This window comes from Salmo salar, chromosome ssa27, assembly GCF_905237065.1.
Source record: "Salmo salar chromosome ssa27, Ssal_v3.1, whole genome shotgun sequence".
Lineage (NCBI taxonomy): Eukaryota > Metazoa > Chordata > Actinopteri > Salmoniformes > Salmonidae > Salmo > Salmo salar.
In genome coordinates, this window is record NC_059468.1 from 30,627,056 (window position 1) to 30,650,476 (window position 23,421).

The 23,421-nt window shown below is 44.2% G+C and overlaps 1 protein-coding gene across 7 annotated transcripts in view; it reads right to left on the reverse strand.

Annotated features, from left to right (window-relative positions):
- ppp1r9a (protein phosphatase 1, regulatory subunit 9A) overlaps positions 1-23,421 on the reverse strand; it is a 126,556-nt gene that overhangs the window by 54,005 nt on the left and 49,130 nt on the right. For 5 of the 7 annotated variants that reach the window (XM_045709838.1, XM_045709837.1, XM_045709836.1 and 2 more), the window contains exon 5: positions 2,187-2,306. In XM_045709838.1, the coding sequence (XP_045565794.1) occupies positions 2,187-2,306 (120 nt within the window). The remainder of the gene's footprint in view (positions 1-2,186; positions 2,307-23,421) is intronic. The other 2 variants (XM_045709835.1, XM_014178500.2) reach the window with 1 other exon arrangement.

Genomic DNA, 23,421 nt, shown 5'->3' on the forward strand with positions numbered 1-23,421 from the left:
GAAACAGGTCACACATCTTGCTGCTGTGATGGCACACTGTGGTATTTCACCCAGTAGAGATGGGAGTTTATCAATGTCTGATTTGTTTTCAAATTCGTTGTGGGTCTGTTTAATCTGAGGGAAATATGTGTCTCTAATATGGTCAAGAGACAAGGTTAGGAACGAAGTTAGGATGAGCAGCTCAGTTTCTATCTCATTTTGTGGACAGTAGGCACATAGCCTGTCTTCTCTTGAGAGCCAGGTGCGATAGCGACCTCTCTGAGTATGTACATAGTCAAAGCTTCCTTCATTTTGGGTCAGTCACAGTGGTCAGGTATTCTGCTACTATGTACTCTCTGGTTAAGGGCCAAATAACGTTCCAGTTTGCTCTGTTTTTTTGTTGATTCTTTCCAATGTTTCAAGAAATGTTATTTTTGTTTTCTTATGATTTGGTTGGGTCTAATTGTGTTTCTGTCCTGTGGCTCCGTGGGGTCTGTTTGTGTTTGTCAAGAGAGTCCCCTTACAAGCTGGCTGCGGAGACTTATCTCCAGGTTCACCTCTCTATAGGTGAGGCTTTGTTATGGAGAATCGCTTCTTTTTAGTTGGTTGTAGAATTTAATTGGTCTTTTCTGGATTTTCATAATTAGTGGGAATCGTCCTAATTCTGCTCTGCAAGCATTATTTGGTGTTTTTCGTTGTACACGGAAGGTGTTTTTGCAGAATTCTGTATGCGTGAGTCTCAATTTGATGTTTGTCCCATTTAGTGAATTCTTAGTTGGTGAGTGGACCCCAGACCTCACAACCATAGAGGGCAATGGGTTCTATAAATGATTCAAGTCTTTTTTGGCAGCTCCTAATTGGGATGTCAAATTGTATGTTTATTTTGATGGCGTAGAAGGCCCTTCTTGCCTTGTCTCTTAGATAGCTTCCACAAAGCTGTGAGCTAACTGTGGCGCTGATGTTTAGGCCGAGGTATGTATAGTTATTTGTGTGCTCTAGGGCAACGATGTCTAGATAGAATTTGTATTTGTTGTTCTGGCTACTGGACCTTTTTTGGAACACAAATTGTAGGTGGAATTCCACTAGCTTTGGCAATGCAAACACGTTTCCCATGCCAATAAGCCCTTTTAATTGAATTGAGAGAGGGCAATAGAAAGAGACTGGGAGGTAGAGAGAGAGAGAGAGAGAGAGAGAGAGAGAGAGAGAGAGAGAGAGAGAGAAGAAAGCGAGAGAGAAGAAAGAGAGAGGGAGAGATGGCAATAGAAAGAGAAGAGACTGGGGGTAGAAAGGTAGACAGAGACAGGTAGAGAGAGTGAAGACATGCTATGTGCACACTGCCCACAAAATGAGTTGGAACCAAGCTGCACTTCCTAACCTCCTGACAAATATATGACCATATTAGAGACACATATTTCCCTCAGATTACACAGACCCACAAAGAATTCAAAAACAAATCCAATTTTGATAAACTCCCATATCTACTGGGTGAAATACCACAGTGTGCCATCACAGCAGCAAGATGTGTGACCTGTTGCCACAAGAAAAGGGCAACCAGTGAAGAAAAAACACCATTATAAATACAACCCATATTTATGTTATTTATTTTCCCTTTTGTACTTGAACTATTTGCACATAATATGACATTTGAAATGTCTTGATTCTTTTGGAACTTTTGTGAGTGTAATGTTTACTGTTCATTTTTATTGTTTATTTCACTTTTTTTAATTATCTACTTCACTTGCTTTGGCAATGGTAACATGTGTTCCCCATGCCAATAAAGCCCTTACATTGAAATTGAATTGAATAGAGAGAGAGAGAGAGAGAGAGAGAGAGAGAGAGAGAGAGAGAGAGAGAGACAATAGAAAGAGACTGGGGTAGAGAGAGATAGAGAGAGAGAAGGAGAGAGAGAGAGTAATAGAAAGTCTTAGCTGTAAAGAGGTAGAGAGCGGTAGAGAGTGGTAGAGAGGTAGAGTGAGATGTAGAGAGGTAGTGAGAGGTAGAGAGAGGTAGAGAGGGGTAGAGAGAGGTAGAGTGAGGTGCAGAGGTAGAGAGAGGTAGAAAGAGGAGGACTCCAGAGTAGGCGGGGCTCTGTCCTTGTTCTCTCATAACCATGACTGCTGTGGTTTATGCCACTTTGTGGTACCTTGGACTCATCTGGATAAAGAAATAAACATTTTTTTTTTAATGAATATCACTGTTGGTATTACCTGACCACTCCCTGGGTGTTCCTCAGGACGGAGGCAGCAAAGCTCTGGGTCACTCCCACCAGACTGGTGCCGTCCACCTCCACAATCTGGTCGTTCACCTTGATCCTACGACACAACACACTGAGGTCACATAAAGGTCACACACAGGTCACATACAGGTTACTGGGAAGTGGCCTGGCTGGTCTAGTGGTAATGCTGCAGCCTGGTGTTGGCATAGGCTAATATCTGGTAAAATCTCTCTCTTTATCGTTCCTCACAGTTATCCTCTCTCTATCGTTCCCCACAGTTATCCTCTCTCTCTATAGTTCCCCACAGTTATCCTCTCTCTCTATAGTTCCCCACAGTTATCCTCTCTCTCTATAGTTCCCCACAGTTATCCTCTCTCTCTATCGTTCCTCACAGTTATCCTCTCTCGCTATCGTTCCCCACAGTTCTCCTCTCTCTCTATAGTTCCCCACAGTTCTCCTCTCTCTCTATTGTTCCCAACAGTTATCATCTCTCTATATAATTCCCCACAGTTATCCTCTCTCTCTATAGTTTCCCACAGTTATCCTCTCTCTATCATTCCCCACAGTTATCCTCTCTCTCTATAGTTCCTCAGTTATCCTCTCTCTCTTTCGTTCCCCACAGTTATCCTCTCTCTCTATCGTTCCCCAGTTATCCTCTCTCTCTACAGTTCCTCAGTTATCCTCTCTCTCTTTCGTTCCCCACAGTTATCCTCTCTCTCTATCGTTCCCCACAGTTATCCTCTCTCTCTATAGTTCCCCACAGTTATCCACTCTCTCTATTGTTCCCCAGTTATCCTCTCTCTCTACAGTTCCCCACAGTTATCCTCTATCTATTATTCCTCAGAGTTATCCTCTCTCTATATCGTTCCCCACAGTTATCCTCTCTCTATAGTTCCCCACAGTTCTCCTCTCTCTCTATCGTTCCCTACAGTTATCCTCTCTCTCTATAGTTCCCCACAGTTATCCTCTCTCTCTATCGTTCCCCACAGTTATCCTCTCTCTATATCGTTCCCCACAGTTATCCTCTCTCTATAGTTCCCCACAGTTATCCTCTCTCTCTATAATTCCCCACAGTTATCCTCTCTCTCTACAGTTCCCCACAGTATCCTCTCTCTCTATCGTTCCCCAGTTATCCTCTCTCTATAGTGCCTCACAGTTATCCTCTCTATCTATATTTCCCCACAGTTATCCTCTCTCTCAATAATTCCCCACAGTTATCCTGTCTTTCTACAGTTCCCCACAGTTATCCTCTCTCTATAATTCCCCACAGTTATCCTCTCTCTCTATAGTTCCCCACAGTTATCCTCTCTCTCTATAGTTCCCCACAGTTATCCTCGCTCTCTATAATTCCCCACAGTTATCCTCTCTCTCTATAATTCCCCACAGTTATCCTCTCTCTCTATCGTTCCCCACAGTTATCCTCTCTCTATATAATTCCTCACAGTTATCCTCTCTCTCTATAGTTCCCCACAGTTATCCTCTCTCTATCATTCCCCACAGTTATCCTCTCTCTCTATCATTCCCCAGTTATCCTCTCTCTATATAGTTCCTCAGTTATCCTCTCTCTCTTTCGTTGCCCACAGTTATCCTCTCTCTCTATAGTTCCCCACAGTTATCCTCTCTCTCTATAGTTCCCCACAGTTATCCTCTCTCTATCATTCCCCACAGTTATCCTCTCTCTCTATAGTTCCCCACAGTTATCCTCTCTCTCTATAGTTCCCCACAGTTATCCTCTCTCTCTATAGTTCCCCACAGTTATCCTATCTCTCTATGGTTCCCCACAGTTATCCTCTCTCTCTATAATTCCCCAGAGTTCTCCTCTCTCTCTATCGTTCCCCACAGTTATCCTCTCTCTATATAATTCCTCACAGTTATCCTCTCTCTCTATAGTTCCCCACAGTTATCCTCTCTCTATCATTCCCCACAGTTATCCTCTCTCTCTATCATTCCCCAGTTATCCTCTCTCTATATAGTTCCTCAGTTATCCTCTCTCTCTTTCGTTCCCCACAGTTATCCTCTCTCTCTATAGTTCCCCACAGTTATCCTCTCTCTATAGTTCCCCACAGTTATCCTCTCTCAATATAGTTCCCCACAGTTATCCTCTCTCTATATAATTCCCCACAGTTATCCTCTCTCTCTATAGTTCCCCACAGTTATCCTCTCTCTCATCATTCCCCACAGTTATCCTCTCTCTCTATAGTTCCCCAGTTATCCTCTCTCTCTTTTGTTCCCCACAGTTATCCTCTCTCTCTATCGTTCCCCAGTTATCCTCTCTCTCTACAGTTCCTCAGTTATCCTCTCTCTCTTTCGTTCCCCACAGTTATCCTCTCTCTCTATCGTTCCCCACAGTTATCCTCTCTCTCTATAGTTCCCCACAGTTATCCACTCTCTCTATTGTTCCCCAGTTATCCTCTCTCTCTCTACAGTTCCCCACAGTTATCCTCTATCTATTATTCCTCAGAGTTATCCTCTCTCTATATCGTTCCCCACAGTTATCCTCTCTCTATAGTTCCCCACAGTTATCCTCTCTCTCTATCGTTCCCTACAGTTATCCTCTCTCTCTATAGTTCCCCACAGTTATCCTCTCTCTCTATCGTTCCCCACAGTTATCCTCTCTCTATATCGTTCCCCACAGTTATCCTCTCTCTATAATTCCCCACAGTTATCCTCTCTCTCTATAGTTCCCCACAGAATCATCTCTCTCTATCGTTCCCCAGTTATCCTCTCTCTATAGTTCCTCACAGTTATCCTCTCTATCTATATTTCCCCACAGTTATCCTCTCTATCTATATTTCCCCACAGTTATCCTCTCTCTATAATTCCCCACAGTTATCCTCTCTCTCTATAGTTCCCCACAGTTATCCTCTCTCTCTATAGTTCCCCACAGTTATCCTCTCTCTCTATAGTTCCCCACAGTTATCCTCGCTCTCTATAATTCCCCACAGTTATCCTCTCTCTCTATAGCTCCCCACAGTTATCCTCTCTCTCTATAGTTCCCCACAGTTATCCTATCTCTCTATGGTTCCCCACAGTTATCTTCTCTCTCTATCGTTCCCCAGTTATCCTCTCTCTCTATCGTTCTCCACAGTTATCCTCTCTCTATAAAATTCCTCACAGTTATCCTCTCTCTCTATAGTTGCCCACAGTTATCCTCTCTCTCTATAATTCCCCACAGTTATCTTCTCTCTCTATCGTTCCCCAGTTATCCTCTCTCTCTATAGTTCCCCAGTTATCCTCTCTCTCTTTTGTTCCCCACAGTTATCCTCTCTCTATCGTTCCCCACAGTTATCCTCTCTCTATCATTCCTCACAGTTATCCTCTCTCTATATCGTTCCCCCACAGTTATCCTCTCTCTCTCTCTATCGTTCCCCACAGTTATCCTCTCTCTATAATTCCCCACAGTTATCTTCTCTCTCTATCGTTCCCCAGATATCCTCTCTCTCTATCGTTCCCCACAGTTATCCTCTCTCTCTATAGTTGCCCACAGTTATCCTCTCTCTCTATAATTCCCCACAGTTATCTTCTCTCTCTATCGTTCCCCAGTTATCCTCTCTCTCTATAGTTCCTCAGTTATCCTCTCTCTCTTTTGTTCCCCACAGTTATCCTCTCTCTATCGTTCCCCACAGTTATCCTCTCTCTATCATTCCTCACAGTTATCCTCCCTCTATATCGTTCCCCATAGTTATCCTCTCTCTATCGTTCACCACAGTTATCCTCTCTCTCTATTGTTCCCCACAGATATCATCTCTCTATCATTCCTCACAGTTATCCTCTCTCTATATCGTTCCCCCACAGTTATCCTCTCTCTATCGTTCACCACAATTATCCTCTCTCTCTATCGTTCCCCACAGTTATCCTCTCTCTCTATCGTTCCCCACAGTTAGCCTCTCTCTATCGTTCCCCACAGTTCTCCTCTCTCTCTATCGTTCCCCCACAGTTATCCTCTCTCTCTATCGTTCCCCAGTTATCCTCTCTCTCTATCGTTACCCACAGTTATCCTCTCTCTATAAAATTCCTCACAGTTATCCTCTCTCTCTATAGTTCCCCACAGTTATCCTCTCTCTCTATCGTTCCCCACAGTTATCTTCTCTCTCTATCGTTCCCCAGTTATCCTCTCTCTCTATAGTTCCTCAGTTATCTATTTTGTTCCCCACAGTTATCCTCTCTCTATCGTTCCCCACAGTTATCCTCTCTCTCTATCATTCCTCACAGTTATCCTCTCTCTATATCGTTCCCCACAGTTATCTTCTCTCTCATCCTTCCGCACAGTTATCCTCTCTCTTATAGTTCCCCACAGTTATCCTCTCTCTATCGTTCCCCACAGTTATCCTCTCTCTGTCGTTCCCCACAGTTCTCCTCTCTCTATCGTTCCCCACAGTTATCCTCTCTCTATCGTTCCCCACAGTTCTCCTCTCTCTCTCTATAATCCCCCACAGTTATCCTCTCTCTCTATAGTTCCCCACAGTATCCTCTCTCTCTCTCTATCATTCCCCACAGTTATCCTCTCTCTATAAAATTCCTCACAGTTATCCTCTCTATCTATATTTCCCCACAGTTATCCTCTCTCTCTATAATTCCCCACAGTTATCCTCTCTTTCTACAGTTCCCCACAGTTATCCTCTCTCTATAATTCCCCACAGTTATACTCTCTCTCTATAGTTCCCCACAGTTATCCTCTCTCTCTATAGTTCCCCACAGTTATCCTCGCTCTCTATAATTCCCCACAGTTATCCTCTCTCTCTATAGCTCCCCACAGTTATCCTCTCTCTCTATAGTTCCCCACAGTTATCCTATCTCTCTATGGTTCCCCACAGTTATCTTCTCTCTCTATCGTTCTCCACAGTTATCCTCTCTCTATAAAATTCCTCACAGTTATCCTCTCTCTCTATAGTTGCCCACAGTTATCCTCTCTCTCTATAATTCCCCACAGTTGTCTTCTCTCTCTATCATTCCCCAGTTATCCTCTCTCTCTATAGTTCCTCAGTTATCCTCTCTCTCTTTTGTTCCCCACAGTTATCCTCTCTCTATCGTTCCCCACAGTTATCCTCTCTCTATCATTCCTCACAGTTATCCTCTCTCTATATCGTTCCCCACAGTTATCCTCTCTCTCTCTCTATCGTTCCCCACAGTTATCCTCTCTCTATAATTCCCCACAGTTATCTTCTCTCTCTATCGTTCCCCACAGTTATCCTCTCTCTCTATAGTTGCCCACAGTTATCCTCTCTCTCTATAATTCCCCACAGTTATCTTCTCTCTCTATCGTTCCCCAGTTATCCTCTCTCTCTATAGTTCCTCAGTTATCCTCTCTCTCTTTTGTTCCCCACAGTTATCCTCTCTCTATCGTTCCCCACAGTTATCCTCTCTCTATCATTCCTCACAGTTATCCTCTCTCTATATCGTTCCCCATAGTTATCCTCTCTCTATCGTTCACCACAGTTATCCTCTCTCTCTATTGTTCCCCACAGATATCATCTCTCTATCATTCCTCACAGTTATCCTCTCTCTATATCGTTCCCCACAGTTATCCTCTCTCTATCGTTCACCACAATTATCCTCTCTCTCTATCGTTCCCCACAGTTATCCTCTCTCTCTATCGTTCCCCACAGTTAGCCTCTCTCTATCGTTCCCCACAGTTCTCCTCTCTCTCTATCGTTCCCCACAGTTATCCTCTCTCTCTATCGATCCCCAGTTATCCTCTCTCTCTATCGTTACCCACAGTTATCCTCTCTCTATAAAATTCCTCACAGTTATCCTCTCTCTATAGTTCCCCACAGTTATCCTCTCTCTATCATTCCCCACAGTTATCTTCTCTCTCTATCGTTCCCCAGTTATCCTCTCTCTCTATAGTTCCTCAGTTATCTATTTTGTTCCCCACAGTTATCCTCTCTCTATCGTTCCCCACAGTTATCCTCTCTCTATCATTCCTCACAGTTATCCTCTCTCTATATCGTTCCCCACAGTTATCCTCTCTCTATCGTTCCCCACAGTTATCCTCTCTCTATAGTTCCCCACAGTTATCCTCTCTCTATCGTTCCCCACAGTTATCCTCTCTCTGTCGTTCCCCACAGTTCTCCTCTCTCTATCGTTCCCCACAGTTATCCTCTCTCTATCGTTCCCCACAGTTCTCCTCTCTCTCTCTATCGTCCCCCACAGTTATCCTCTCTCTCTATCGTTCCCCAGTTATCCTCTCTCTCTCTCTATCATTCCCCACAGTTATCCTCTCTCTATAAAATTCCTCACAGTTATCCTCTCTCTATCATTCCCCACAGTTATCTTCTCTCTCTATCGTTCCCCAGTTATCCTCTCTCTCTATAGTTCTTCAGTTATCTATTTTGTTCCCCACAGTTATCCTCTCTCTATCGTTCCCCACAGTTATCCTCTATCATTCCTCACAGTTATCCTCTCTCTATATCGTTCCTCACAGTTATCCTCTCTCTATCGTTCCCCACAGTTATCCTCTCTCTCTATCGTTCCCCACAGTTATCCTCTCTCTATCATTCCTCACAGTTATCCTCTCTCTATATCGTTCCCCACAGTTATCCTCTCTCTATCGTTCCCCACAGTTATCCTCTCTCTCTATCGTTCCCCACAGTTATCCTCTCTCTCTATCATTCACCACAGTTATCCTCTCTCTCTATTGTTCCCCACAGATATCATCTCTCTATCATTCCTCACAGTTATCCTCTCTCTATATCGTTCCCCACAGTTATCCTCTCTCTATCGTTTCCCCACAATTATCCTCTCTCTCTATCGTTCCCCACAGTTATCCTCTCTCTCTATCGTTCCCCACAGTTATCCTCTCTCTATCGTTCCCCACAGTTATCCTCTCTCTATCGTTCCCCACATTTCTCCTCTCTCTCTATCGTTCCCCACAGTTATCCTCTCTCTCTATTGTTCCCCACAGATATCATCTCTCTATCATTCCTCACAGTTATCCTCTCTCTATATCATTCCCCACAGTTATCCTCTCTCTATCGTTCCCCACAATTATCCTCTCTCTCTATCGTTCCCCACAGTTATCCTCTCTCTCTATCGTTCCCCACAGTTATCCTCTCTCTATCGTTCCCCACAGTTATCCTCTCTCTATCGTTCCCCACAGTTCTCCTCTCTCTCTATCATTCCCCACAGTTATCCTCTCTCTCTATCGTTCCCCAGTTATCCTCTCTCTCTATCGTTCCCCACAGTTATCCTCTCTCTATAAAATTCCTCACAGTTATCCTCTCTCTCTATAGTTCCCCACAGTTATCCTCTCTCTATCATTCCCCACAGTTATCTTCTCTCTCTATCTGTCTCCACTGTTATCCTCTCTCTCTATAGTTCCTCAGTTATCCTCTCTCTTTGTTCCCCCACAGTTATCCTCTCTCTATCGTTCCCCACAGTTATCCTCTCTCTATCATTCCTCACAGTTATCCTCTCTCTATATCGTTCCCCACAGTTATCCTCTCTCTATCGTTCCCCACAGTTATCCTCTATCATTCCTCACAGTTATCCTCTCTCTATATCGTTCCTCACAGTTATCCTCTCTCTATCGTTCCCCACAGTTATCCTCTCTCTCTATCGTTCCCCACAGTTATCCTCTCTCTATCATTTCTCACAGTTATCCTCTCTCTATATCGTTCCCCACAGTTATCCTCTCTCTATCGTTCCCCACAGTTATCCTCTCTCTCTATCGTTCCCCACAGTTCTCCTCTCTCTCTATAGTTCCCCACAGTTCTCCTCTCTCTCTATTGTTCCCAACAGTTATCATCTCTCTATATAATTCCCCACAGTTATCCTCTCTCTCTATAGTTTCCCCACAGTTATCCTCTCTCTATCATTCCCCACAGTTATCCTCTCTCTCTATCCAGTTCCCCACAGTTATCCTCTCTCTCTATCGTTCCCCAGTTATCCTCTCTCTCTACAGTTCCTCAGTTATCCTCTCTCTTTTCGTTCCCCACAGTTATCCTCTCTCTCTATCGTTCCCCACAGTTATCCTCTCTCTCTATAGTTCCCCACAGTTATCCACTCTCTCTATTGTTCCCCAGTTATCCTCTCTCTATCAGTTCCCCACAGTTATCCTCTATCTATTATTCCTCAGAGTTATCCTCTCTCTATATCGTTCCCCACAGTTATCCTCTCTCTATAGTTCCCCACAGTTCTCCTCTCTCTCTATCGTTCCCTACAGTTATCCTCTCTCTCTATAGTTCCCCACAGTTATCCTCTCTCTCTATCGTTCCCCACAGTTATCCTCTCTCTATATCGTTCCCCACAGTTATCCTCTCTCTATAGTTCCCCACAGTTATCCTCTCTCTCTATAATTCCCCACAGTTATCCTCTCTCTCTACAGTTCCCCACAGTATCCTCTCTCTCTATCGTTCCCCAGTTATCCTCTCTCTATAGTGCCTCACAGTTATCCTCTCTATCTATATTTCCCCACAGTTATCCTCTCTCTCAATAATTCCCCACAGTTATCCTGTCTTTCTACAGTTCCCCACAGTTATCCTCTCTCTATAATTCCCCACAGTTATCCTCTCTCTCTATAGTTCCCCACAGTTATCCTCTCTCTCTATAGTTCCCCACAGTTATCCTCGCTCTCTATAATTCCCCACAGTTATCCTCTCTCTCTATAATTCCCCACAGTTATCCTCTCTCTATCGTTCCCCACAGTTATCCTCTCTCTATATAATTCCTCACAGTTATCCTCTCTCTCTATAGTTCCCCACAGTTATCCTCTCTCTATCATTCCCCACAGTTATCCTCTCTCTCTATCATTCCCCAGTTATCCTCTCTCTATATAGTTCCTCAGTTATCCTCTCTCTCTTTCGTTGCCCACAGTTATCCTCTCTCTCTATAGTTCCCCACAGTTATCCTCTCTCTCTATAGTTCCCCACAGTTATCCTCTCTCTATCATTCCCCACAGTTATCCTCTCTCTCTATAGTTCCCCCACAGTTATCCTCTCTCTCTATAGTTCCCCACAGTTATCCTCTCTCTCTATAGTTCCCCACAGTTATCCTATCTCTCTATGGTTCCCCACAGTTATCCTCTCTCTCTATAATTCCCCAGAGTTCTCCTCTCTCTCTATCGTTCCCCCACAGTTATCCTCTCTCTATATAATTCCTCACAGTTATCCTCTCTCTCTATAGTTCCCCACAGTTATCCTCTCTCTATCATTCCCCACAGTTATCCTCTCTCTCTATCATTCCCCAGTTATCCTCTCTCTATATAGTTCCTCAGTTATCCTCTCTCTCTTTCGTTCCCCACAGTTATCCTCTCTCTCTATAGTTCCCCACAGTTATCCTCTCTCTATAGTTCCCCACAGTTATCCTCTCTCAATATAGTTCCCCACAGTTATCCTCTCTCTATATAATTCCTCACAGTTATCCTCTCTCTCTATAGTTTCCCACAGTTATCCTCTCTCCATCATTCCCCACAGTTATCCTCTCTCTCTATAGTTCCTCAGTTATCCTCTCTCTCTTTTGTTCCCCACAGTTATCCTCTCTCTCTATCGTTCCCCAGTTATCCTCTCTCTCTACAGTTCCTCAGTTATCCTCTCTCTCTTTCGTTCCCCACAGTTATCCTCTCTCTCTATCGTTCCCCACAGTTATCCTCTCTCTCTATAGTTCCCCACAGTTATCCACTCTCTCTATTGTTCCCCAGTTATCCTCTCTCTCTACAGTTCCCCACAGTTATCCTCTATCTATTATTCCTCAGAGTTATCCTCTCTCTATATCGTTCCCCACGGTTATCCTCTCTCTATAGTTCCCCACAGTTATCCTCTCTCTCTATCGTTCCCTACAGTTATCCTCTCTCTCTATAGTTCCCCACAGTTATCCTCTCTCTCTATCGTTCCCCACAGTTATCCTCTCTCTATATCGTTCCCCACAGTTATCCTCTCTCTATAATTCCCCACAGTTATCCTCTCTCTCTATAGTTCCCCACAGTATCCTCTCTCTCTATCGTTCCCCAGTTATCCTCTCTCTATAGTTCCTCACAGTTATCCTCTCTATCTATATTTCCCCACAGTTATCCTCTCTCTCTATAATTCCCCACAGTTATCCTCTCTTTCTACAGTTCCCCACAGTTATCCTCTCTCTATAATTCCCCACAGTTATCCTCTCTCTCTATAGTTCCCCACAGTTATCCTCTCTCTCTATAGTTCCCCACAGTTATCCTCGCTCTCTATAATTCCCCACAGTTATCCTCTCTCTCTATAGCTCCCCACAGTTATCCTCTCTCTCATAGTTCCCCACAGTTATCCTATCTCTCTATGGTTCCCCACAGTTATCTTCTCTCTCTATCGTTCCCCAGTTATCCTCTCTCTCTATCGTTCTCCACAGTTATCCTCTCTCTATAAAATTCCTCACAGTTATCCTCTCTCTCTATAGTTGCCCACAGTTATCCTCTCTCTCTATAATTCCCCACAGTTATCTTCTCTCTCTATCGTTCCCCAGTTATCCTCTCTCTCTATAGTTCCTCAGTTATCCTCTCTCTCTTTTGTTCCCCACAGTTATCCTCTCTCTATCGTTCCCCACAGTTATCCTCTCTCTATCATTCCTCACAGTTATCCTCTCTCTATATCGTTCCCCACAGTTATCCTCTCTCTCTCTCTATCGTTCCCCACAGTTATCCTCTCTCTATAATTCCCCACAGTTATCTTCTCTCTCTATCGTTCCCCAGATATCCTCTCTCTCTATCGTTCCCCACAGTTATCCTCTCTCTCTATAGTTGCCCACAGTTATCCTCTCTCTCTATAATTCCCCACAGTTATCTTCTCTCTCTATCGTTCCCCAGTTATCCTCTCTCTCTATAGTTCCTCAGTTATCCTCTCTCTCTTTTGTTCCCCACAGTTATCCTCTCTCTATCGTTCCCCACAGTTATCCTCTCTCTATCATTCCTCACAGTTATCCTCCCTCTATATCGTTCCCCATAGTTATCCTCTCTCTATCGTTCACCACAGTTATCCTCTCTCTCTATTGTTCCCCACAGATATCATCTCTCTATCATTCCTCACAGTTATCCTCTCTCTATATCGTTCCCCCACAGTTATCCTCTCTCTATCGTTCACCACAATTATCCTCTCTCTCTATCGTTCCCCACAGTTATCCTCTCTCTCTATCGTTCCCCACAGTTAGCCTCTCTCTATCGTTCCCCACAGTTCTCCTCTCTCTCTATCGTTCCCCCACAGTTATCCTCTCTCTCTATCGTTCCCCAGTTATCCTCTCTCTCTATCGTTACCCACAGTTATCCTCTCTCTATAAAATTCCTCACAGTTATCCTCTCTCTATAGTTCCCCACAGTTATCCTCTCTCTATCATTCCCCACAGTTATCTTCTCTCTCTATCGTTCCCCAGTTATCCTCTCTCTCTATAGTTCCTCAGTTATCTATTTTGTTCCCCACAGTTATCCTCTCTCTATCGTTCCCCACAGTTATCCTCTCTCTATCATTCCTCACAGTTATCCTCTCTCTATATCGTTCCCCACAGTTATCTTCTCTCTATCGTTCCGCACAGTTATCCTCTCTCTATAGTTCCCCACAGTTATCCTCTCTCTATCGTTCCCCACAGTTATCCTCTCTCTGTCGTTCCCCACAGTTCTCCTCTCTCTATCGTTCCCCACAGTTATCCTCTCTCTATCGTTCCCCACAGTTCTCCTCTCTCTCTCTATCGTCCCCCACAGTTATCCTCTCTCTCTATCGTTCCCCAGTTATCCTCTCTCTCTCTCTATCATTCCCCACAGTTATCCTCTCTCTATAAAATTCCTCACAGTTATCCTCTCTATCTATATTTCCCCACAGTTATCCTCTCTCTCTATAATTCCCCACAGTTATCCTCTCTTTCTACAGTTCCCCACAGTTATCCTCTCTCTATAATTCCCCACAGTTATCCTCTCTCTCTATAGTTCCCCACAGTTATCCTCTCTCTCTATAGTTCCCCACAGTTATCCTCGCTCTCTATAATTCCCCACAGTTATCCTCTCTCTCTATAGCTCCCCACAGTTATCCTCTCTCTCTATAGTTCCCCACAGTTATCCTATCTCTCTATGGTTCCCCACAGTTATCTTCTCTCTCTATCGTTCCCCAGTTATCCTCTCTCTCTATCGTTCTCCACAGTTATCCTCTCTCTATAAAATTCCTCACAGTTATCCTCTCTCTCTATAGTTGCCCACAGTTATCCTCTCTCTCTATAATTCCCCACAGTTATCTTCTCTCTCTATCGTTCCCCAGTTATCCTCTCTCTCTATAGTTCCTCAGTTATCCTCTCTCTCTTTTGTTCCCCACAGTTATCCTCTCTCTATCGTTCCCCACAGTTATCCTCTCTCTATCATTCCTCACAGTTATCCTCTCTCTATATCGTTCCCCACAGTTATCCTCTCTCTCTCTATCGTTCCCCACAGTTATCCTCTCTCTATAATTCCCCACAGTTATCTTCTCTCTCTATCGTTCCCCAGATATCCTCTCTCTCTATCGTTCCCCACAGTTATCCTCTCTCTCTATAGTTGCCCACAGTTATCCTCTCTCTCTATAATTCCCCACAGTTATCTTCTCTCTCTATCGTTCCCCAGTTATCCTCTCTCTCTATAGTTCCTCAGTTATCCTCTCTCTCTTTTGTTCCCCACAGTTATCCTCTCTCTATCGTTCCCCACAGTTATCCTCTATCATTCCTCACAGTTATCCTCTCTCTATATCGTTCCCCATAGTTATCCTCTCTCTATCGTTCACCACAGTTATCCTCTCTCTCTATTGTTCCCCACAGATATCATCTCTCTATCATTCCTCACAGTTATCCTCTCTCTATATCGTTCCCCCACAGTTATCCTCTCTCTATCGTTCACCACAATTATCCTCTCTCTCTATCGTTCCCCACAGTTATCCTCTCTCTCTATCGTTCCCCACAGTTAGCCTCTCTCTATCGTTCCCCACAGTTCTCCTCTCTCTCTATCGTTCCCCACAGTTATCCTCTCTCTCTATCGTTCCCCAGTTATCCTCTCTCTCTATCGTTACCCACAGTTATCCTCTCTCTATAAAATTCCTCACAGTTATCCTCTCTCTATAGTTCCCCACAGTTATCCTCTCTCTATCATTCCCCACAGTTATCTTCTCTCTCTATCGTTCCCCAGTTATCCTCTCTCTCTATAGTTCCTCAGTTATCTATTTTGTTCCCCCACAGTTATCCTCTCTCTATCGTTCCCCACAGTTATCCTCTCTCTATCATTCCTCACAGTTATCCTCTCTCTATATCGTTCCCCCACAGTTATCCTCTCTCTATCGTTCCCCCACAGTTATCCTCTCTCTATAGTTCCCCACAGTTATCCTCTCTCTATCGTTCCCCCACAGTTATCCTCTCTCTGTCGTTCCCCCACAGTTCTCCTCTCTCTATCGTTCCCCACAGTTATCCTCTCTCTATCGTTCCCCACAGTTCTCCTCTCTCTCTCTATCGTCCCCCACAGTTATCCTCTCTCTCTATCGTTCCCCAGTTATCCTCTCTCTCTCTCATCATTCCCCCACAGTTATCCTCTCTCTATAAAATTCCTCACAGTTATCCTCTCTCTATCATTCCCCACAGTTATCTTCTCTCTCTATCGTTCCCCAGTTATCCTCTCTCTCTATAGTTCTTCAGTTATCTATTTTGTTCCCCACAGTTATCCTCTCTCTATCGTTCCCCACAGTTATCCTCTATCATTCCTCACAGTTATCCTCTCTCTATATCGTTCCTCACAGTTATTCTCTCTCTATCGTTCCCCACAGTTATCCTCTCTCTCTATCGTTCCCCACAGTTAGCCTCTCTCTATCATTCCTCACAGTTATCCTCTCTCTATATCGTTCCCCACAGTTATCCTCTCTCTATCGTTCCCCCACAGTTATCCTCTCTCTCTATCGTTCCCCCACAGTTATCCTCTCTCTATCATTCACCACAGTTATCCTCTCTCTCTATTGTTCCCCACAGATATCATCTCTCTATCATTCCTCACAGTTATCCTCTCTCTATATCGTTCCCCACAGTTATCCTCTCTCTATCGTTCCCCACAATTATCCTCTCTCTCTATCGTTCCCCACAGTTATCCTCTCTCTCTATCGTTCCCCACAGTTATCCTCTCTCTATCGTTCCCCACAGTTATCCTCTCTCTATCGTTCCCCACATTTCTCCTCTCTCTCTATCGTTCCCCACAGTTATCCTCTCTCTCTATTGTTCCCCACAGATATCATCTCTCTATCATTCCTCACAGTTATCCTCTCTCTATATCATTCCCCACAGTTATCCTCTCTCTATCGTTCCCCACAATTATCCTCTCTCTCTATCGTTCCCCACAGTTATCCTCTCTCTCTATCGTTCCCCACAGTTATCCTCTCTCTATCGTTCCCCACAGTTATCCTCTCTCTATCGTTCCCCACAGTTCTCCTCTCTCTCTATCATTCCCCACAGTTATCCTCTCTCTCTATCGTTCCCCAGTTATCCTCTCTCTCTATCGTTCCCCACAGTTATCCTCTCTCTATAAAATTCCTCACAGTTATCCTCTCTCTCTATAGTTCCCCACAGTTATCCTCTCTCTATCATTCCCCACAGTTATCTTCTCTCTCTATCTGTCTCCACTGTTATCCTCTCTCTCTATAGTTCCTCAGTTATCCTCTCTCTTGTTCCCCACAGTTATCCTCTCTCTATCGTTCCCCACAGTTATCCTCTCTCTATCATTCCTCACAGTTATCCTCTCTCTATATCGTTCCCCACAGTTATCCTCTCTCTATCGTTCCCCACAGTTATCCTCTATCATTCCTCACAGTTATCCTCTCTCTATATCGTTCCCCACAGTTATCCTCTCTCTATCGTTCCCCACAGTTATCCTCTCTCTCTATCGTTCCCCACAGTTATCCTCTCTCTATCATTTCTCACAGTTATCCTCTCTCTATATCGTTCCCCACAGTTATCCTCTCTCTATCGTTCCCCACAGTTATCCTCTCTCTCTATCGTTCCCCACAGTTATCCTCTCTCTCTATAGTTCCCCACAGTAATCCTCTCTCTATAGTTCCTCACAGTTATCCTCTCTCTATATCGTTCCCCATAGTTATCCTCTCTCTATCATTCACCACAGTTATCCTCTCTCTCTATTGTTCCCCACAGATATCATCTCTCTATCATTCCTCACAGTTATCCTCTCTCTATATCGTTCCCCACAGTTATCCTCTCTCTATCGTTCCCCACAATTATCCTCTCTCTCTATCGTTCCCCACAGTTATCCTCTCTCTCTATCGTTCCCCACAGTTCTCCTCTCTCTCTATCGTTCCCCACAGTTATCCTCTCTCTCTATCGTTCCCCAGTTATCCTCTCTCTATCATTCCTCACAGTTATCCTCTCTCTATATCGTTCCCCACAGTTATCCTCTCTCTATCGTTCCCCACAGTTATCCTCTCTCTTTAGTTCCCCACAGTTATCCTCTCTCTATCGTTCCCCACAGTTATCCTCTCTCTATCGTTCCCCACAGTTCTCCTCTCTCTATATCGTTCCTCACAGTTATCCTCTCTCTATCATTCCTCACAGTTATCCTCTCTCTATATCGTTCCCCACAGTTATCCTCTCTCTCTATCGTTCCCCACAGTTATCCTCTCTCTCTATAGTTCCCCACAGTAATCCTCTCTCTATAGTTCCCCACAGTTATCCTCTCTCTATCGTTCCCCACAGTTATCCTCTCTCTATTGTTTCCCACAGTTATCCTCTCTCTATCGTTCCCCACAGTTCTCCTCTCTCTATCGTTCCCCACAGTTATCCTCTCTCTATCGTTCCCCACAGTTCTCCTCTCTCTCTATCGTTCCCCACAGTTATCCTCTCTCTCTATCGTTCCCCACAGTTCTCCTCTCTCTCTATCGTTCCCCACAGTTATCCTCTCTCTCTATCGTTCCCTACAGTTATCCTCTCTCTCTATCATTCCCCACAGTTATCCTCTCTCTCTATCGTTCTCTACAGTTATCCTCACTCTCTATAAAATTCCTCACAGTTATCCTCTCTCTCTATAATTCCCCACAGTTATCCTCTCTCTATCATTCCCCACAGTTATCCTCTCTCTCTATCGTTCCCCAGTTATCCTCTCTCTCTATAGTTCCTCAGTTATCCTCTCTCTCTTTTGTTCCCCACAGTTATCCTCTCTCTATCGTTCCCCACAGTTATCCTCTCTCTATCGTTCCCCACAGTTATCCTCTCTCTCTGTCGTTCCCCACAGTTATCCTCTCTCTATCATTCCACACAGTTATCGTCTCGCTCTATCGTTCCCCACAGTTATCCTCTCTCTATCATTCCCCACAGTTATCGTCTCGCTCTATCGTTCCCCACAGTTATCCTCTCCTTATCATTCCCCACTGTCGTCCTCTCTATCGTTCCTCACAGTCATCCTCTCTCTCTCTATCTGTCTCCACTGTCATCCTCTCTATCGTTCCTCACAGTCATCCTCTCTCTCTCTATTTGTCTCCACTGTCATCCTCTCTATCGTTCCTCACAGTCATCCTCTCTCTCTATCTGTCTCCACTGTCGTCCTCTCTTTCATTCCTCACAGTCATCCTCTCTATCTGTCTCCACTGTCGTCCTCTCTTTCATTCCTCACAGTCATCCTCTCTATCTGTCTCCACTGTCGTCCCCTCTTTCATTCCTCACAGTCATCCTCTCTATCTGTCTCCACTGTCGTCCTCTCTATCGTTCTTCACAGTCATCCTCTCTATCTGTCTCCACTGTCGTCCTCTCTATCGTTCCTCACAGTCATCCTCTCTATCTGTCTCCACTGTCGTCCCCTCTTTCATTCCTCACAGTCATCCTCTCTATCTGTCTCCACTGTCGTCCTCTCTTTCGTTCTTCACAGTCATCCTCTCTCTCTATCTGTCTCCACTGTCGTCCCCTCTTTCATTCCTCACAGTCATCCTCTCTATCTGTCTCCACTGTCGTCCTCTCTATCGTTCTTCACAGTCATCCTCTCTATCTGTCTCCACTGTCGTCCTCTCTTTCGTTCTTCACAGTCATCCTCTCTATCTGTCTCCACTGTCGTCCTCTCTATCGTTCTTCACAGTAATCCTCTCTATCTGTCTCCACTGTCGTCCTCTTTTTCGTTCCTCACTGTCAACCTCTCTCTCTATCGCTCCCCAGTGTCTTCCTCTCTCTCTCTCTCTCTCTCTCTCTCTCTCTGTTCAATCAAATCAGAAAGCACCTTAAGGATCCACTGTGCAGTAGTAAACTATGCACTGGTGTGGCACTATGCAGAGTGATTAGAATAGTAATGGTTGCATAGAAAATATGTAATCTAAGTCAGCGGATTTCATAATCTGGTTTTGAAACTGTGTTCAGAAATGATGCAATAGCAGATTATCAAACTGATGATGTTGAAGAGAACACACAGGAAGCAGGCATGAGAAATACATAGAAATACATAGCGAGATATGGTCAGCATAGACCAGGAAGTAAATGACTGAATACAGAGCAAGACTGTCTTGAGGCAACCACTCTCCATTACAATAGTGGAGCAGCACTATTGCCTAACCCTATTCAAATCATGGCATTAGCTAGGACGTGACAGGATGTGTAGCTAGCGCTGTATGCTAGCGCCCAGGGATTGTGAGCCAACGCAACTTTGGTCAACAAAAGAAACAAGGTTATCCAAGTGTCTGTGTCCCCAATGGCACCCTATTCACTTCCCTATTTAGTGCACTACTTTTGGCCAGGGCCCATACATTTGGGACGGAAAAACAGATGTCGGATCTTAACTTGATCACTCTTTTGTAGCGGAGAATTTCCCTGTTGCATGAGGAAATTCAAATGAGTCTCGTGATTCTTGAAAATACAGTGCCTTACGAAAGTATTCGGCCCCCTTGAACTTTTCGACCTTTTGCCACATTTCTTGGCTTCAAACATAAAGATATAAAACTGTATTTTTTTGTGAAGAATCAACAACAAGTGGGACACAATCATGAAGTGGAACGAAATTTATTGGATATTTCAAACTTTTTTTAACAAATAAAAAACTGAAAAATTGGCCGTGCAAAATTATTCAGCCCCTTTACTTTCAGTGCAGCAAACTCTCTCCAGAAGTTCAGTGAGGATCTCTGAATGATCCAATGTTGACCTAAATGACTAATGATGATAAATAGAATCCACCTGTGTGTAATCAAGTCTCCGTATAAATGCACCTGCTCTGTGATAGTCTCAGAGGTCCGTTTAAAGCGCAGAGAGCATCATGAAGAACACGGAACACACCAGGCAGGTCCGAGATACTGTTGTGGAGAAGTTTAAAGCCGGATTTGGATACAAAAAGATTTCCCAAGCTTTAAACATCCCAAGGAGCACTGTGCAAGCGATAATATTGAAATGGAAGGAGTATCAGACCACTGCAAATCTACGAAGACCCGGCCGTTCCTCTAAACTTTCAGCACATACAAGGAGAAGACTGATCAGAGATGCAGCCAAGAGGCCCATGATCACTCTGGATGAACTGCAGAGATCTACAGCTGAGGTGGGAGACTCTGTCCATAGGACAACAATCAGTCATATACTGCACAAATCTGGCCTTTATGGAAGAGTGGCAAGAAGAAAGCCATTTCTTAAAGATATCCATAAAAAGTGTCGTTTAAAGTTTGCCACTAGCCACCTGGGAGACACACCAAACATGTGGAAGAAGGTGCTCTGGTCAGATGAAACCAAAATCGAACTTTTTGGCAACAATGCAAAACGTTATGTTTGGCGTAAAAGCAACACAGCTCATCACCCTGAACACACCATCCCCACTGTCAAACATGGTGGTGGCAGCATCATGGTTTGGGCCTGCTTTTCTTCAGCATGGGCAGGGAAGATGGTTAAAATTGATGGAAAGATGGATGGAGCCAAATACAGGATCATTCTGTCAAATAGATAAACCTTTAGTCTGTTCAAAAAGGACTAAGTTGTTCCGATGACAATACAAACCAGAGGGTGAACATATCTTGAAAGACTTTGAAAGACATTTATAAAATAAGCCCTTTTTCCATAACGTTATCGAGCCAATTAAGAAGGAATATTGACGTAACTTGTAACGAAGTTAGAATCAAAATTCGGTTTTCATCAAAATAATAATTATTGCGGACATGACGTAATAAACTAATTTGAATATGTTGCAAGAGAAAACTTTATTTTCCATTATTATTAAACTTGCCAGATCATTTTCTATCAATGGACGTCGAGTTAACTCACCTGACTGCTATGATTAAGCAATAAGGCACGAGGGGGCATGGTATATGAAAGGTTGCTGGATGGAATCCCAAGCTGACAAGGTAAAAATCAGTCATTCTGCCCCTGAGCAAGGCAGTTAACCCACTGTTCCCCGGGCGCCGATAACGTGGATGCCGATTAAGGCACCTCCCCGTACCTCTCTGATTCAGAGGGTTAAATGCGGAAGACACATTTCAGTTGAATACATTCAGTTGTATAATTGACTAGGTATCCCCCTTTCCCTTTCCCTATTTGGCCAATATACCACGGCTAAGGGCTGTTCCTAATCATGACGCCACGTGGATTTCCCGAATACAGCCGTTAACCGTGGTATATTGGGCAGATACCACAAACCAGATGTTAAGACTACAAACAGTTATAAATGGCCCATTTGCGAGATTGACTTGTCATTTCAATAGGCATAGGCTACAGATAAAATCTGGGTTTATAATTGTAATTCAATTTTGCCATGGTTTGCTTAGATAGATGCAGGTAGCCTATAGCCCCTGATAGGCCAACATCTAATTTCAGGATAATCTACAGTAGCCTAGACAAGATGTAGGCAAGACATATACTGAACGAATTAGCAGCTTGCTTACTTCAAATTAACAGACTCATTTATTCAACATGAATAGCTTGGTGATTTCGAGGTAAGAAATGCTTGTGTTTCCCAATAGCAGGCTGGAATAGGCTACTGAGGATGAGATCGTCATTTCATTCACTGAATTAAATATTAATAATATCTATATGAACTGAATATGCTTGTCAACAACAGCCAGTGTTTCTAAATTTTAATTTTATTGATCTGACAGAATTTTACCGTCAATCTAATGCATTCTAACAACTGGTCGACAACTGCGATAGAGCTTTGATAACTTCCAATTTAATTAACGAAACATGGCCATTATCAATTGCATAATAACACAAGGTAACTTACAATACATTTTCACCCGCGACATTGTTGTTAAAGTAGCCCAATATGCAGGAAAACCACAGACATCGCAACCCTGGCTTCACTTCAAGAGCCGTGGTGGAGATATAGGGTTTAACGGACAACTTTGAGAGTCAATGGACTAAAGAGGTTTGATGACAAGCTATTTTGAAAACATTTCATTGGTCAAGGGGTCGCGAAACAATCATACAGCCTTAAAGGGGAACCAATAGAATTGTTTCATGTACAGTACTGACACTCTACTCTATTGGCCCTGGTCAAAAGTAGTTTACTATGTAGGAATTAAGGTGTATTTGGAATCCACACACCGACTAATTAAGCACCACTCATAACCAGCTGACAGTCAGGCAGGGACCTAATGATGAAAAGGAAATTGCATTCTGAGCACAGAGCGCTTCCCAGCTTCCCGCCCACAACACCACACCTGAGGGCAGCCAGCTAGACCCCTGTTCTCTGTCTCAGTCTCATGTTAAATCTCTAGCTAAGAGAGATCCACCCTCAGATTTTAGCAAGGTGTGTGGTGGGACTGGAAGGCTCAGCGTTAGATGATGCAGAGAGGATTCAGGGGATCTCGCTCCCTGGCTGTGTGTGTGTGTTGGTTGGGACTGGAAGGCTCAGCGTTAGATGATGCACAGAGGATTCAGGGGATCTCGCTTCCTGACTGTGTGTGTGTGTTGGTTGGGACTGGGAGGCTCAGCGTTAGATGATGCAGAGAGGATTCAGGGGATCTCGCTCCCTGGCTGTGTGTGTGTGTTGGTTGGGACTGGGAGGCTCAGCGTTAGATGATGCAGAGAGGATTCAGGGGATCTCGCTCCCTGGCTGTGTGTGTGTGTTGGTTGGGACTGGGAGGCTCAGCGTTAGATGATGCAGAGAGGATTCAGGGGATCTCGCTCCCTGGCTGTGTGTGTGTGTTGGTTGGGACTGGGAGGCTCAGCGTTAGATGATGCAGAGAGGATTCAGGGGATCTCACTCCCTGGCTGTGTGTGTGTGTTGGTTGGGACTGGGAGGCTCAGCGTTAGATGATGCAGAGAGGATTCAGGGGATCTTGTTGGTGGGAATGTGAGTCAGATTGGGAGTACTGTATGAG